At 42.0% G+C, this 14,641-nt stretch overlaps 1 protein-coding gene across 1 annotated transcript in view; it reads left to right on the forward strand.

Annotated features, from left to right (window-relative positions):
• SLC7A14 (solute carrier family 7 member 14) overlaps positions 1-14,641 on the forward strand; it is a 111,965-nt gene that overhangs the window by 70,388 nt on the left and 26,936 nt on the right. Inside the window, exons 3-4 of the mRNA XM_007077075.3 lie at positions 9,835-10,071; positions 11,725-11,942. Coding sequence (XP_007077137.1) covers positions 9,835-10,071; positions 11,725-11,942 — 455 coding nt within the window. The remainder of the gene's footprint in view (positions 1-9,834; positions 10,072-11,724; positions 11,943-14,641) is intronic.

Here is a 14,641-nt window from a genome sequence, read left to right on the forward strand (position 1 = left end):
ACCTGGGTGCACGAGAATTGCTGGCTGTCCCTTGACCCCTGTTCTCTCCTTTCTGCACAAAGTCTTTCTAGCCCGGTTATCAGAGTCATCTGAACGGGGCCAGAGGCCTCATGAAGAAAGGTTGAGCAAGAAAGCAGGAAATTTCTCTCCACCCTCACAACGTCCAGCTGGACTTGCGGAAAAGAACATGTGTTTCCAGATTAAAGGTTTAAAACCTAAGAAGGAACTTTTCCACGTTCTCATTTAGAAGTGAATTAGAGGAGAAAAAAAAGAACCAAAGCATCCATCAAGAAGTGAATTGGGCACACGTAGGGCTTGGTCTAGACTCCAGATGATTTCTGATATCCCTGCCAACGCTGACTCTCTAAAACCATGAGCCAACTATTCTTGCTTCCAACCTCTTCTCTCCCATCCCCAAGGAAAAGGTTCCTGCAGAAACACTCAGGAGGCTACTGCTAAGAAAGTCTGTGCGATTCCCTTTCCTCCTCAGTAATAATTGCCATTGGTCCCACTGCCGGAGTGCCCGCCACACTCCAGAACGTGTGCTCCTTTGCAGACCCATGGCAACCTCACAGCAGGGATCACCTTCGCCACTGTCCAGATGGGGAAACTAACGCCCAGTGAACCGGGTGCCTTACTCAAGGCCACAGTTAGTAATAACTTCAGTTGCCATTTATTAAACACTTACTGTGTGCCAGGCACTGGGCAAAGTGATGTGTGTGCATTATCTCATTTAGCTGTCAAAACCACTCTCTAGACCTCTCTCCAGATGCTGTGTGGCTCCTGTGACACTCACTGCTTCTCCTAAAGCCAGAGATGGGCTGCTGATGTTGGCCTCGTCATTTGCCTACAGCTTACCTGGGCATCAGATGAAAAACTGTGTACAATGGGCCTGGCACAGGTAGATGCCAACAACCAGGTGCCTTTCTCTTTTGTAACTTCTTTTTCCCTCCGAGGCTGCCTTTGACATTACCCTGAGGTCACCTACATAGAAATGTTAGCAGCAGAGAAAAGAGCTGTCCCCGTCCACCTGCCACCTCAGCAATGAAGAGGGACCAATCTGGGTCAGAATATGGGATCAAGGAACAGCTAAGCCTGTGGTCACTTAGTTGAAAGCAACCACATGAGTGTTATTATTATTACCATCTCCATCATCATTTGATAAAGCAATAAAACTAGTATGCACTAATGATGATAATTAACAATAGCATGGCCACACAATATAATACTCTAATCCATCATGCTATGGAAATCGTACCTCCGACAAACCTTTTAAGTCTTTTCACAGAAGGAGATCTAGAGAAGAGAGTACACAGATAGTCTGGTCACATTTAATCAGTAAATTATGAAACTTCCTCGACATCTCTCAGGGGTCACTTCTCTGACTATGAGAACAGCTTCTTTCCTTTCTGTGTAGGTGTTGATAGATTGGTGCTCTGGTTTAGGGAACCTGCGAGCCCTCTTTTCCCCAACCCAACTTTAATTGGAGCCCTGTCAGGTTCAGTAACGAATAGTGTCACACACACCCTGATCAAAGATGCTACCCATCCTCTGAACACAGGCTCCTACTGTCCCCCTAAGGCCCTGCTTTGGCAGAAAAATGATGTCTCTTCTTAGACGCAAAGAAATGGGCGTTCCCAGACAAATTGCTTTTCTTCCAGACGCATTTGTTAGAACTGCCTGGACTTCCCTGACAGGTGATGGAGTGACCAGGGTTCCTCAGGTAGATGAGACAGGAGCAGGGAGGTGAGAGGAAGAGACAGCCTGATGGATTTCTCCTGGGAAAAGAAATGCACAATTTTCTTGGCTAATCAAGAGCATTGGAAAGAGGACACGGGGGCAGGGATCACAGGGTCCCACAAACCAGGGGACTGAAGAGATAGATGTTTCTGAGAATCCAGCAGCCTGCTTCTCAAGGGCAACAGCAATGATGGTGATACTTCATTACTTGCCATCTGGAATCCGGTGTCACAAAGGAAACAAATGTTTCCGAGAGAATCCACACTCTATTTCTCTCTGAGGTCCTGTGATTTCTCCCGATAGCCCACTCCCAATCCACATTTATGCAGTGCTATCACCCACAGCAATATAGTCATGTCTTAGCCCGGCTGTGAATCTGTAAACAGAACAAAGATGTCTTAAGAAAACTAAGAAAAGGACAAAGAGATGAGTTAACAACCATCTCAGCAAAAATGTTGTATTTGGTGAGGACTTGTTCAGGCCTAATTGGTGTGGTGCACAGGTTCCATCCAATGGCTGATTCCATCCTGTGTCTGGGAGACAGAGCAGATGACTGGCACTTGGCAGGAACCGACTTCATGAATGAGAATCACTGAGAGACGCATGTTCAAAATAACTGCACAGGCTTGATGTCTGTGACCAAGAGAGCCTGATTGACCTTGTGAGCAACACTCCCGATGTTACTGATCCCAGAGGCCTGAATGAAGCGGCAGCTTGGCAAACTGTTTTCTTGGAGACTCCGCCCCCTCCTTCTCATATCTCTGGATACCTCTTGCCCTAGAGACAGTCCTTCTGGCTGTCCAAAGACCTTACTTTAGAATTCAGTTTTGCAGCTCTTTAAAGCAGCTCATGAATTTTCCCCCATCCCCCCCGCCACGACTAATATCTCCTTTCTCGTTTTATTATAATATGTTGGGGTTTTTTTGTCTGTCTTCTCCACTAGACTATAAGACCCACAACAAAGGGACCGTATTCTTCCCACTCACCTTTAAATCTCTAAAATCTAACATAGAGGCATAGAGATAGAACCTTATAAATGTTGTGGATGAATGGATGAGTTGGAAAGCTCCTAGAACTGCATATCAGTATATGCAGTATATGCACGGCTCTATCACTAATTGAAGGTGCAACGTCAGGTCTGGGGCTCAGTTGCATCAACCATCAAGGGAAAAGCCCTGATGAGCAGGTGGCACACACCCCCCACACTGCGCTCAGTGTGGCCCCGTGAGTCCACAGAGGAGGGTTGGCATTTTGGGAGGTATGGGATGAGGGGGATCCTGAGCAGACCAGCCTCAAGCTCCCCACCCCCTCCTCAAACAAAGCCACCTTGCTTTTACTTATTTATGTATGAGACTCTTAAAGAACACTTGTGTGCGAAGAGGTTTTTACAACCAAGACAAAGCTTTAAAACGAGACAAGTAGATAATTGAACAGTTTTTTCTTTCAGCTAGATTCCCCCAGTCTATTAAGAAGATCCCACTCCTTCAATCACTTGATCCTCAGTTCACCTCTACAAGACTCATCCTCCTCAATCCACAAAGCAGCCCACGTGTGTCATCCAGCTACCCCCTTCCATCTGCCTGAGATCACCCTTTTCCATTTCATTCTGCCTGGAAAAGCCCAAGTCGCCCTTCAATATGAGCTCAGAAGCCTCCCCTTCGTCACTACCTCCCCAGAAACCGAGGACCGGGTTCTCTAAGAGCCGCTCACCCCACTGGGTTCCCAGAGCACCTCATAAATACTGATAGTACTGAAACTGGCTGCATGGAATCATCTGTTTATTAAACTCTTTCCTGGTTGGAATCCAGATGCTTCAAGATCAGGAGATTTATGCCTATGGTATTCACTTCAGTGCCTGACATAGTAGGCACTTAACTGTGTGCATCACTTAAAGGAAAGACATTAGGAAGTCAGAAGTTATTGTAGGAAATCAGTAAGTTAGTTGATAGGTCAGTTAGGGAATCAGTCCATAAGTTAAACTGCATGTTAACGGAAAAACCTGTTTGTATCTGAGTAGAGTAATTGGCAAGTGTGAAAAACCTCTAGATTTAATCCTTCCAGGTGAAAGTATTTTAAAAAGTACTTATGTAGACAATGTTTTGTTTTGTTTTGTTTTTTTAGCAGAATGTGGAGGGAATATAGTTCTTGAGTGGAGAAATCCTTCTCGAACTTTCACCTACGCCCAGCTGGATCTTTCTCTTCTACACCTGTTAGAATGGAGGAGAATCTTCGCCTCCTGGTTCTCGAGTGACAGGAAGCACATGTAGAGGTTATCTTGATGATTGGCAATAGCATATTAGGCAGTTTGGAAAGTTCGACATCTCATCTAGGCTCTCTGGGAGAATTTAATGTAAGGCCGGCTGATTATATCTATATGCAATAGAACCACAGATTCTCTGAGTTGGAAAGAAATCCACTTCGAAAAGGACCAAATTTCTCTAAACTCCAAACCATGCATCATTTATAGGGTACACGAGAGATCGATAGAGAATATTTCAAATAAAGAATCCCCTTGGTATCTTATCCCAACCTTCTTTTCGATGTTGTAAGTCCTAAGTTTGACTGCTATTCAGGCTGGCTGGTTGTCAGTTTAACAAAAAATAGTTCTGGGCGTACAAATAAAACAAAACACTAGGAATATGACAAAATGAAAAGAAGGGCATGTTTACAATATACTTAAAGAGCTGATAAATTGAAAAGGATATTTGAGTTTCAGGCTATGAAAAATCACTCTATTCCCTCTTGTCCTGCTCAAATGAACCGCTATATTTCTCAAGGACCTGGACTTGCCAACTCTGAACAACCCCATTGGGAAACTTTCACCCAGTGGTCTGCACCATCTGTACCCCGACGTTGTACTTCATGATTTTCTCCAGCCACACAGTTATACTTTTGAAATCAATATATCTCTCCCTCTCCAATCACTTGATGGTTAGCCAAGGAATGCAGAATCACTTTGACAATAGCATAAAGCAAATATGACTAGGAAGATAACCCTAGGGCAAGAAATTTTTTAATGCATTACTAAATTGAGTACAGATTATTTATAAATGTTTCTCTCATAGTGATTCTCCCCCCTAGTACAAATCAACTTTAGGTAATGAATACTTTGAAATTCTTCCTTTGCTATCAAATAGTTCTAGAAATAAACTAGAGATAATGTGACCTTCCTACACACTTATTTTTTTCTAGTGATTAAAATTATATATTTTTTTTAAGTTTTTATTTAAATTCCAGTTAACAGGGGCGCCTGGGTGGCTCAGTCCATTGAGCGTCCGACTTCAGCTCAGGTCAGGATCTCGAGGTTCATGGGTTGAAGCCCCACATTGGACTCTGTGCTGACAGCTTGGAGCCTGGAGCCTGTTTCGGATTCTGTGTCTCCCTCTTTCTCTGCCCCTCCCCTGCTTACACTCTGTCTCTCTCTCTCTCTCTCTCTCTCTCTCTCAAAAATAAATAAACATTACAAAAATATTATTAAATTCCAGTTAACATACAGTGTAATATTAGCTTCAGTTATATAATTAGTGATTCAACACTCCATACAACATCCGGTGCTTATCACAACAAGTGCCAATTCCTTAATCCCAATCACCTATTTAACCCATACCCCCCCCCCAACCTCCCTTCTGGTAACCATCAGTTTGTTCTCTAAAGGCAAGAGTCTGTTTCTTGGTTTGACTCCCCCCCTCTCTCTCTCCTTTTCTCCCACTTAGTTCCTTTTTTTTTGTTTCTTAAATTCCACATATTAGTGAAATCATATGGTATTTGTCTTTCTCTGACTAACTTATTTTACTTACCTTTAATACTCTCTAGCTCCATCCTTGCTGTTACGAATTGCAAGATTTCATTCTTTTTTATGGCTCAGTAATATTCCATTGTGTGTGTGTGTGTGTGTGTGTGTGTGTGTGTGTGTGTATACACACCATACCTTCTTTATCCATCAGTCAATGGGCCTTTGGGCTGTTTCCATAATTTGGCTATTGTAGATAGTGCTGCTATAAATATTGGGGTGCCTGTATCCCTTTGAATTTGAGTTTTTGTATTCTTTGGGTAAACACCTAGTAATGCAATAGCTGGATCATAAGGTAGTTCTATTTTTAACTTTTTGAGGAACCCTTACTATTTTCCAGAGCCACACACTTAATTTAAATATATATATATATATCTCCCCTGAGTATGGAAGGTAAACGAAAGAAGAGTCACGTCTAGTAAAAATAATATTTCAGTGTGTAGAAGCTAGAGCATAAGAACAATAGGAGACGTAACGAAGTCATCAGATGTCTGCTGTCACTTGTAGAACAACTGTGAACACAAGTCACATAGGTGTGCTGTTGTATATTCAGAGACCATGACTTATGCTGCTGTTGATGATGTGGTTTTCCAAAATAATGACCAACTCTTAATTCCAAACAAAACAAATTGCAACTGTCCCTCAATTTACCCAGCTTGTTACAGCCCTGGAAAATTCAATGCATATAAAATCATGAAAAAAAAAAATAACTTTGTGTTAATATGTAAAATGGAGATATGGGCACCTGGGTGGCTCAGTCAGTTAAGCATTCCACTCTTGATTTCAGCTCAGGTCATGATTTCACAGTTCATGAGATCAAGCCCCGCATCAGGCCCTGTGATGACAGCACAGAGCCTGCTTAAGATTCTCTGTGTCCCTCTCTCTCTCTCTGCTCCTCTCTCCAGCTCCTGTGCTCTCTCTCTCTCTCTCTCTCAAAATAAATAAATAAACTTAAAAATGTATTAAAATTGGGGCACCTGGGTGGCTCAGTTGGTTGAGCGTCCGACTTTAGCTCAGGTCGTGATCAAGCAGTTTGTGAGTTCAAGCCCTGTGTCAGGCTCTGTGCTGACAGCTCAGAGCCTGGAGCTGGCTTCCGATTCTGTGTTTCCTTCTCTCTCTGCCCCTTCCCCACTTGTGTTCTGTCTCTTTCTGCCTATCAAAAAAAAATGTTAAAAAAGTGGGTTTTTTTAATGTATTAAAATGGAGATAGATTCAGGCTCAGAAATTATAAAAAGGTTTTTTTAATTTATAAACTTGTTTTCATAAACAGGTCCTTTGGGACCCTCAGAAGTTATGTAAGACACAGGAAAATGCTTCATTCTGTGGGACAGTCCCACACTGCAGAATGTCTAATGGCTCCCTACCCATTGAATGCCTCAAGTGTCCACAATCATGAAAACCTTGGACACCCCCACAGATTTCCAAAATTCCCCCTAGATGGCAGTACTACTTTTGCTGAAAACTACTGGTTTCCAGTATTTTCTCCGGAGCTGCCCCCATTGACTCAAATGTTTGAAAGTTGATTCTGGCTGTGAAACCAAAGAATGGTAACACTAGAAGGGACCCTAAAGTTTATCTACCTGGCCCCTTCACTTTACCCATGTTAGGTAAGTAACTTGCTCTTCAACACTCAACTATTATATGATCTAAGATAAAAACCAAGGTTTCCCTTTCTTTGGTTCTTGTTTCTTATTAAATTAGAAAGATACTTTTGAATATGTTTCTCTTACACACCATCTTTTTGAAAAAAGTGGAGTGATTGACAACATTTTCCAGGTTGTTTTTTTTTTTTTTTTTTTTTTCCCAGGACATTTGGGGTTGAGATCACTTACTCCTCACCACTGAGGTTCAGTGCCAGGCTGGATAGTCTCTAATGCCCACTAAAAGCCTGGATTCTTGCATACAAATAAATCAGAAAGATGCAAAAATAAAATCCTTTACAATGCATCCAAAAGAATGGTCTCTAGGAGCAGAAATTGTCTTACCTAGTTAGTGTCTCATTTAGTTTTCCTGCTGTTCTTCCCAAACTCCACCTATCAGAATACAAGCTGGACCTTGGGAAATAAACAACTGATGTCATATGCTCCTACACGGTGCACAGCTAAGGGCCTCTTCCTCTGCCTCAGGACAGCAATGCACTGGCTCCTTCACAAGACCTAAGTAAGATGTGGCTATTTGCTAATTACCCTTGGCAAGTGAGTTCTGATGGTGAATTAGGAATTTTTACAACTAATTTGGCAGATCAAATATTAAGGAGAGAACCACTGATTGCCCAAACTTCAAAATATTGCCTCTCCAAATTAAATTTACAATCAAATCAATGCCAGTTTCAAAAGCGTTGGTTGAGATTTTTCTATTTATAAGCCGTGTGCATTATCAGGGGTAGAAAGGGTGAAAAGATGAAGTTCACAGGATGTAAGAATTCTTGGGTAAAACTATGGATCCTATACCCAAGAGCAGAATTAGGATTGCCTCCTAATCCTTTCCTCACACTGCACTAAAGGGCAACCTAATGTGTATCCACAAACCCAACTCTCTTCAGGAGAGAGTGCTTATTCACTCCATACACTCCTCATAGAAAACTCCTCCAGTCCTTCCTTCAGGGACCACTTCCTCTTAGTTTTAGACTCACTCTAACAATGTAAACATCAGGTGTTGGAAGTGGCAATTTAGAACAGGAGGTGGTCAGCCTGTTCAAGGTAATCCCTGTGACAGCAACAAAAAGAAACAACTTATAGTCTGACCTCCAGGAGGGAGATGAAAAACTGTTTTACAAAGGTGGGGGAGGGAGCCAACATAGGAACTCAAAACAAACAGTGGCCTGGGTCATTCAGTGCAGGGACGGATGACTTTGCTAGGCCTGAGAATGTCTCCATATGTAGAACAATATAGTAATTGATGTAAAAGAAAAGTGAACCATGCTCAATGCGTTTTGCAGCAAAATCCATAAAATTCAGTGTAACAGGTAGAATCCTAGAGTGTCACAGTAGGGAGGCCCTTAAGAGAGCATCCCTGTCTAATTCCTTTAGTTTACAAAGAAGGAAACTGAATATAAAGGGATGAACAGGTTCAAGGCAAAGTTGAGACAAGAGCACAGCCCCCCTGCTCCAGCACTCCTTTCACATGGACACCTGGAGAGCCGGCACCACTAAGGGGGAGGAAAAGAGAAAGTGCATCACCTTTAACCACTCATTGTGCCGTGGCTTCTGACATCTCTGTTTGTGCCTCCTTGCACTGATATCACTCCCTTCAAAGGAGAAGAAATTTGCTCTCTTTATTCACAAAAGAGTGAACTGTTATTCCCCGATTTATGATGAGAGAACCTCAGGGTTGGCCCTTAACAAAATTGGTAATGAAGGTAAAGTTTACTTTGAAATCCCTCCTACAACCCATTCCTGTGTGTTTCCTCCAGGCTGTCCTAGGTTTGTCCTCCAACTTGGCATCCTACCTACTGGCCTCACATCCAGAGTCTCTAGCAAGATGTAGGAAACTCTCCTAGTTCCCAGAAGCTTGGTGTATTCCCAGTCTCTTTCTAATTTAATCTATAATTCCATCAATGATAGGCAATAGGGGCATCTGGGTGGCTCAGTAGATTAAGCATCCACTCTTGATTTTAGCTCAGGTCATGATCTTAGGGTTGTGAGATCAAGCCCCTCATCAGCTCCACCTAGTGTGGAGCCTGCTTAAGATTCTCTCAATCTGTCTCTCTCTCTCTCTCTCTCTCTCTCTCTCTCTCTCTCCGTCCCCCATTGGTATCCATGCTCACTCTCTCTCAAAAAAAAAAAAAAAAAAAAAAAAACGAGACACTTACTTATATTTGCATTTTGTATCAATCCTGCCTCCCGTATATAGTTCAGAATCTTCATAGATCACTTGAACTATCATTGTCAAATGAGGAGGACCTCTGTAATATGTAAAAATGAAAGAGAAGAATGTTATACATAATGTAAACTTAATATCATCAAGTCATGAACTAGACCGTGCTCATTCTGACACCTAAGGACACCTAAAGAACATGACAGAGACACATACAACAAATAGGAATTTTTCTAAACAAAGAGCAGTTTCCAATAGTCCATTAAAATTAGTTCTGATTCTCTTCCCCAACATTCAGGTTAAAAGTTTTTCAGAACTGACGTTGAAAGACATTAGAATTGGCCTTGAATTTATTCATATACATAAAATTTTGTGTATTTGTTCTAAGATCCCAGAGATTCCCAGTATTTTGTACCCAAGATGGTTGACCACCAAGAGGTTATCTCATCTCCTAAAGTCCCCCACCCATATATGCTTTTCCCACGCAGGTGTCTGCTATGCAGAGTTCGGAGTCCGTGTTCCCAAGACAACGGGGTCGGCCTACACCTACAGCTACGTCACTGTCGGAGAATTCGTGGCATTTTTCATTGGCTGGAACCTGATCCTGGAGTACCTGATTGGCACTGCAGCCGGCGCCAGTGCTCTGAGCAGCATGTTCGACTCCTTGGCAAACCACACCATCAGCCGCTGGATGGTGGACACTGTGGGAACCCTCAATGGCCTAGGTGAGACTGCCATATCCTCTTGCCCCAACGTGGAAAATTACCCCAACAAACAAATGGGTTCCTCCTTCAGGATTCAATTTGACAAAATGTATCAGGACCCTTAAATATGTCTCTTTCTTCTTTGTTATTTTTTTTTGCAAAGTAATTCTTCTTCTGTGAATCTATGCTAAGGAAATCATTCTAATTTCCATAAAAGCTTTATATGAAAAGATATTCATCACAGCCTTATTTATATTAAAGATTAGAAACCGCCTAAATACTCTACAGTGGAGCAAATGATTAAGTAAATTGTGGAAGCATATTATGTAGCAATTAAAAGGATGATTAGGAGGACTGTTGTAATAATATGGAATATGTTTTTGATGCAATGCCATGTGACAAAGGACACAAATTGTATACGCATTATGTTAATAACTATATAAAAACAAGATCAATGCAGGAAAAATAACAGTAAGGAACTTCTCTAGTGGTTTCGGCAGATTTTTTTCAATTTTTATAAATAAGCATGTATTAACTTTTAAATGAGAAAATATACTTTTAAAAGGGAAAAATGGATTCCAGTCTAGCAGAGGTCAAGGAAGGGGTAATACAACTGGGTGAACACTGAACAGTCAGAAGCTCACATAACAAATGCCACTCACTCCATCCATCGCTTGCCTTGCTTCCCATCCTAATGTCTGACTTTAACCTCTCATATTCGTGGGAAGCCACACAATAGTTGGGGAAACTTGGGGGTCTTGTCCCAGAACTTCCAAGTATAGATTCTTGGCTGTGTGCTAGTCATGTGACTTTGGTGTGCCTATCTCAGAAGAATTGACAAAAATGCTAAGCAAGCAGATACCATAAGAAGATAAAAAGTATGAAGACCACATCTCCACAATATACTGATTTCATGGAATTTTTAAGCTCAAAAGGGCCTCCAAAATCAGGTGGTCCAAACTCTTCACTTTACAAATGAGATCCAGGGAACTGAGGCATTTGCCCAAGGCCACACAACCGGTCATGGGCACAAGTACAGCTGAAATTCAGGACCCTGACAGCTGAGGCAGTGCCTTTTCCATTCTGTAGAGAGCAGGAGTCCACTGGCCAACAGACAAGACCAATCAGGTGGGGGTATGTTCACTGCTTATCTTCTCTGCAAACACATACACATAAATGCAAAGAATACTCTTCTTCCAATAGCGTTCAAAGATACACATTTTAAAACTTTCTAAAAATGAGAAGATTACTAGGATGGAAAATTTATGGACTCTATACTGAACAACTGTGAAGATAAACCAGTTTTCAAAAGACATGTTAAACCCATGTTTTATACCATCGATATGTCAGTACAGTTCTGACTTCAAATGTTCTGTGCCATGGTTCCCTAGGCTGTTTGTCATTGTCATATCATGTATCCCAATTTTTGGTCCAGGATATCAGGTCGTCTTAACTGTATTTCAAAATCTTCCCATTTGCAAATAGACACTTGTGGACCACAGTGTACGTACATGCATTCATACATACACACACTTACACGCAAGCCTCTCCTCCCTCCATGACAAACTGATTACCCTTGTCAGAGCTGCGTGCAAATGCTCTGAAGCGGTGCTGGGAGTTTGCATGGCCCTTTCTCCCCTCTGAACAACATTAACTCATATCTTTCCCCTCTAGGGAAAGGTGAAAAATCATACCCTGACCTTCTGGCTCTAGTAATTGCTGTGATTGTCACCATCATTGTTGCGCTGGGGGTGAAGAATTCCGTGGGCTTCAACAACGTCCTCAACGTGCTGAATCTGGCAGTATGGGCATTCATCATGATTGCAGGCCTCTTCTTCATCAATGGGAAATACTGGGCTGAGGGCCAGTTTTTGCCCCACGGCTGGTCAGGGGTGAGTTCACTTCTAAAGTCTAGTATGGCTGTTGCACATTCTGCCTTCCATCTTGTGGCTAGTCTGAGACATATTTTTAAGAAAATGTTGCTCTGTCCTGTAATCTTCATGGCATCCGTTTCATTACTTTTTATCTGAATTTAATTGGAATGCTCTGAAAAAGTGGTTCCTATATAATTTTTTAATTTGTTTCACATTCATTGAGATCCTATTTTATACAAATAACAAGAAAAGATTTTATGTTTTGGCCACGTGAAATATGCCTAATCTTATGCTAAGTGCTCTGCTTGTAACATTTAGGTGTCCTAAGAACCTTGCAAGGAAGATATTTACATTCTGGTCTTATAGATGAAAAACTCGCACTTGGAGAGGTCAGTGTGTGCTCACTATTAAGCATACAATGTAACTGGCAGAGTCAAGACCCAAAGGCAGGATGGTCTGACTCCAAAGCCTGTACAGCTTGGTCCTATAGAATCTCTGTAGAGTATTTTCCGAGAGACAGACAGCCCTAAATAGACAAGGCAGTAAAGGAGCCGGGAGAGTGGGTGGGTAGGTAAGGGATGAGTGTTGCCTGGGTACAGAACTAGAGAAAGAACAGTTTTTAAATTTAATCCCAATGTTTGGCCCAATATGGAGAGCCCACTGAAGTCTAAGTGCAGCTGGGCCGGCCCAGTGAGGGCCGCTCATAAATCCCATTCCAGTGGTGTGGCTCACAGCACAAAAGTCCACCTGGAGTGGTCTGGGAGTTGACCAGAGAGCAGTCTGGACCAAAAGGACATTTTCCGATCTCATCCCCATGATCTGGGTGGTGAGGTTTATGCTAAAGAAAAATGGGAAGGTCAGAGTGGCAAGCCAACTACTTGGCTAATAAATAGTTCTAAATTGTGTCTGGATCCTCTTTCTAGTATGACTAAAAATGCCTACTTTATGAATTCATTGGTAAAATTCACCCACCTATCCCTTTTTCTTTTTTTTAATAATAGAACATAAACCAGAGAATTTTGAGCTGGGAGAGGTCTTAGAAATCACCCGGTCTTATCTCCTCACCTAGCAGGTGAAGAAATGGAGGCCGAGAAAGGCATGCCGCCTAGCAGACTGCCATGCGACTGGCAGACGCATGTCCAGGACTCTCCCAGATTTGCTTGTGTAGCTTTTGCTTAGACTGGTTTTCCTCCAAGATGTCCAGGGACCAGAAATCTCTCTTGGAGAATACTCAAAATAACTCCTGTTTATTCTGAACCGTGCCACACTGTTCAATGCCAAGAAATAAGCAAAGGAGGAATCTGAGCCAAGATTTCTAGTCTTCTGCTTATCTGTAAGAATCCCACAGTACCGCAAAGTTCATCTCTCCTCCTTGAAGTGAATAAATCCCAAAACTGGTTAAAACCAGAAAAGACAAAGAAACACTGTTGACCTTATTCTGGATCCCTGAGTCTGTATTCTCTTGTGATACAAATCGTTCCTTTCCTATCAAATAAGAGAAACAATATATTACAAGAGTGGCAAAGAAAAAAAAGTGTTTTTCCGGAACACAACTGCATTTCCATTGTAGCGCACAAATTCCCACCATTTTTTTCACAATCTAAGACATTTGGGGGTCATGGACTTACTGTTAAGACTTTGACCAACAGCTGACTTCTGTGCTCTCAGGTTTTCTCATCCACCAACTGGGAAAACTAATTGTATCCAATGTTTGCCAAAAAGAATAACATCTTGGATAGTTTTTTTAGTACACATTGTGTGGTTAGCAATAGTGATAATTACAGGAGGAAGAAGCTAGAGTTTATTGACTACCAGTTAGGTACCCAGCATTGTGTTCTATGGATATTATTTCACTCTTATAACAAAACTTTAAAGGAGGTGCTGTTGTCCCCAACTTAACAGGTGGAGAATCCAAGGCTCAAAGAGGCTAGGGAGCTTACCTGAGGTCACTTAGCTAGTCAGTGCCAGGACTGAAATTCCTACTTGGGTCTATGTGACTACGACATGCTTTCCACTTCATGGACTACCTTGTGCATGATCACCCCCCTCCATCTGAGCCTTCTTTAAAAAAATGCAATCAGGTAATTCATCCAACATGTTACATTTTCATTTCCTTTAAGCTTTTACAGAGTCATAAAGTCTTCGAGCTAGGAGGAACATTAAGACGTGGTCTAGCTACTCTTCTTACCTACAGTTGGGCACGTAAACCAACCTAGGCCAAAGTGCATTGTTTACCAAGACAACACAGCAAAACAATTTGAAAACCTTTTTTAATTACTCAGTTCATGTCTACTTTTCAAAATCCTAAGAGTTCACCGAAATGGCATACATTGTAGTCTAGGCCCCACGTAAAGACTAGAAACAATCTCTTCTGTGCCCGTGCCAAAAGAGATGAATGAATCTTTTACCCTTCCCCCTGTGCTTTGTGCTGGGGTATTTATGCTCTTTGGGGGTCTCCTCTTCCCACTCAAGGGCTCCATATCCCTCCTCAGGATAGTCAGGAGTCTACCTCATCAAGGAAGAAACTAAGTCAAACCAGCCTTAGGGGGTCCCCATTTATACATATCCCATGTTCTCACCAGCTTTTGTGGCGAGAAAAGAAGATCTGAAGTCAGGCATAAAAAAGGAAAGGAAGGATTCTGTTCCTAACACGAACCATTTTCTTTGTGATGCACTCTTTCATGTACACTTTTCATTTCATCTTCACAGCAGCCTTA

Source organism: Panthera tigris, chromosome C2 (genome assembly GCF_018350195.1).
Source record: "Panthera tigris isolate Pti1 chromosome C2, P.tigris_Pti1_mat1.1, whole genome shotgun sequence".
In the NCBI taxonomy this organism is placed as follows: domain Eukaryota; kingdom Metazoa; phylum Chordata; class Mammalia; order Carnivora; family Felidae; genus Panthera; species Panthera tigris.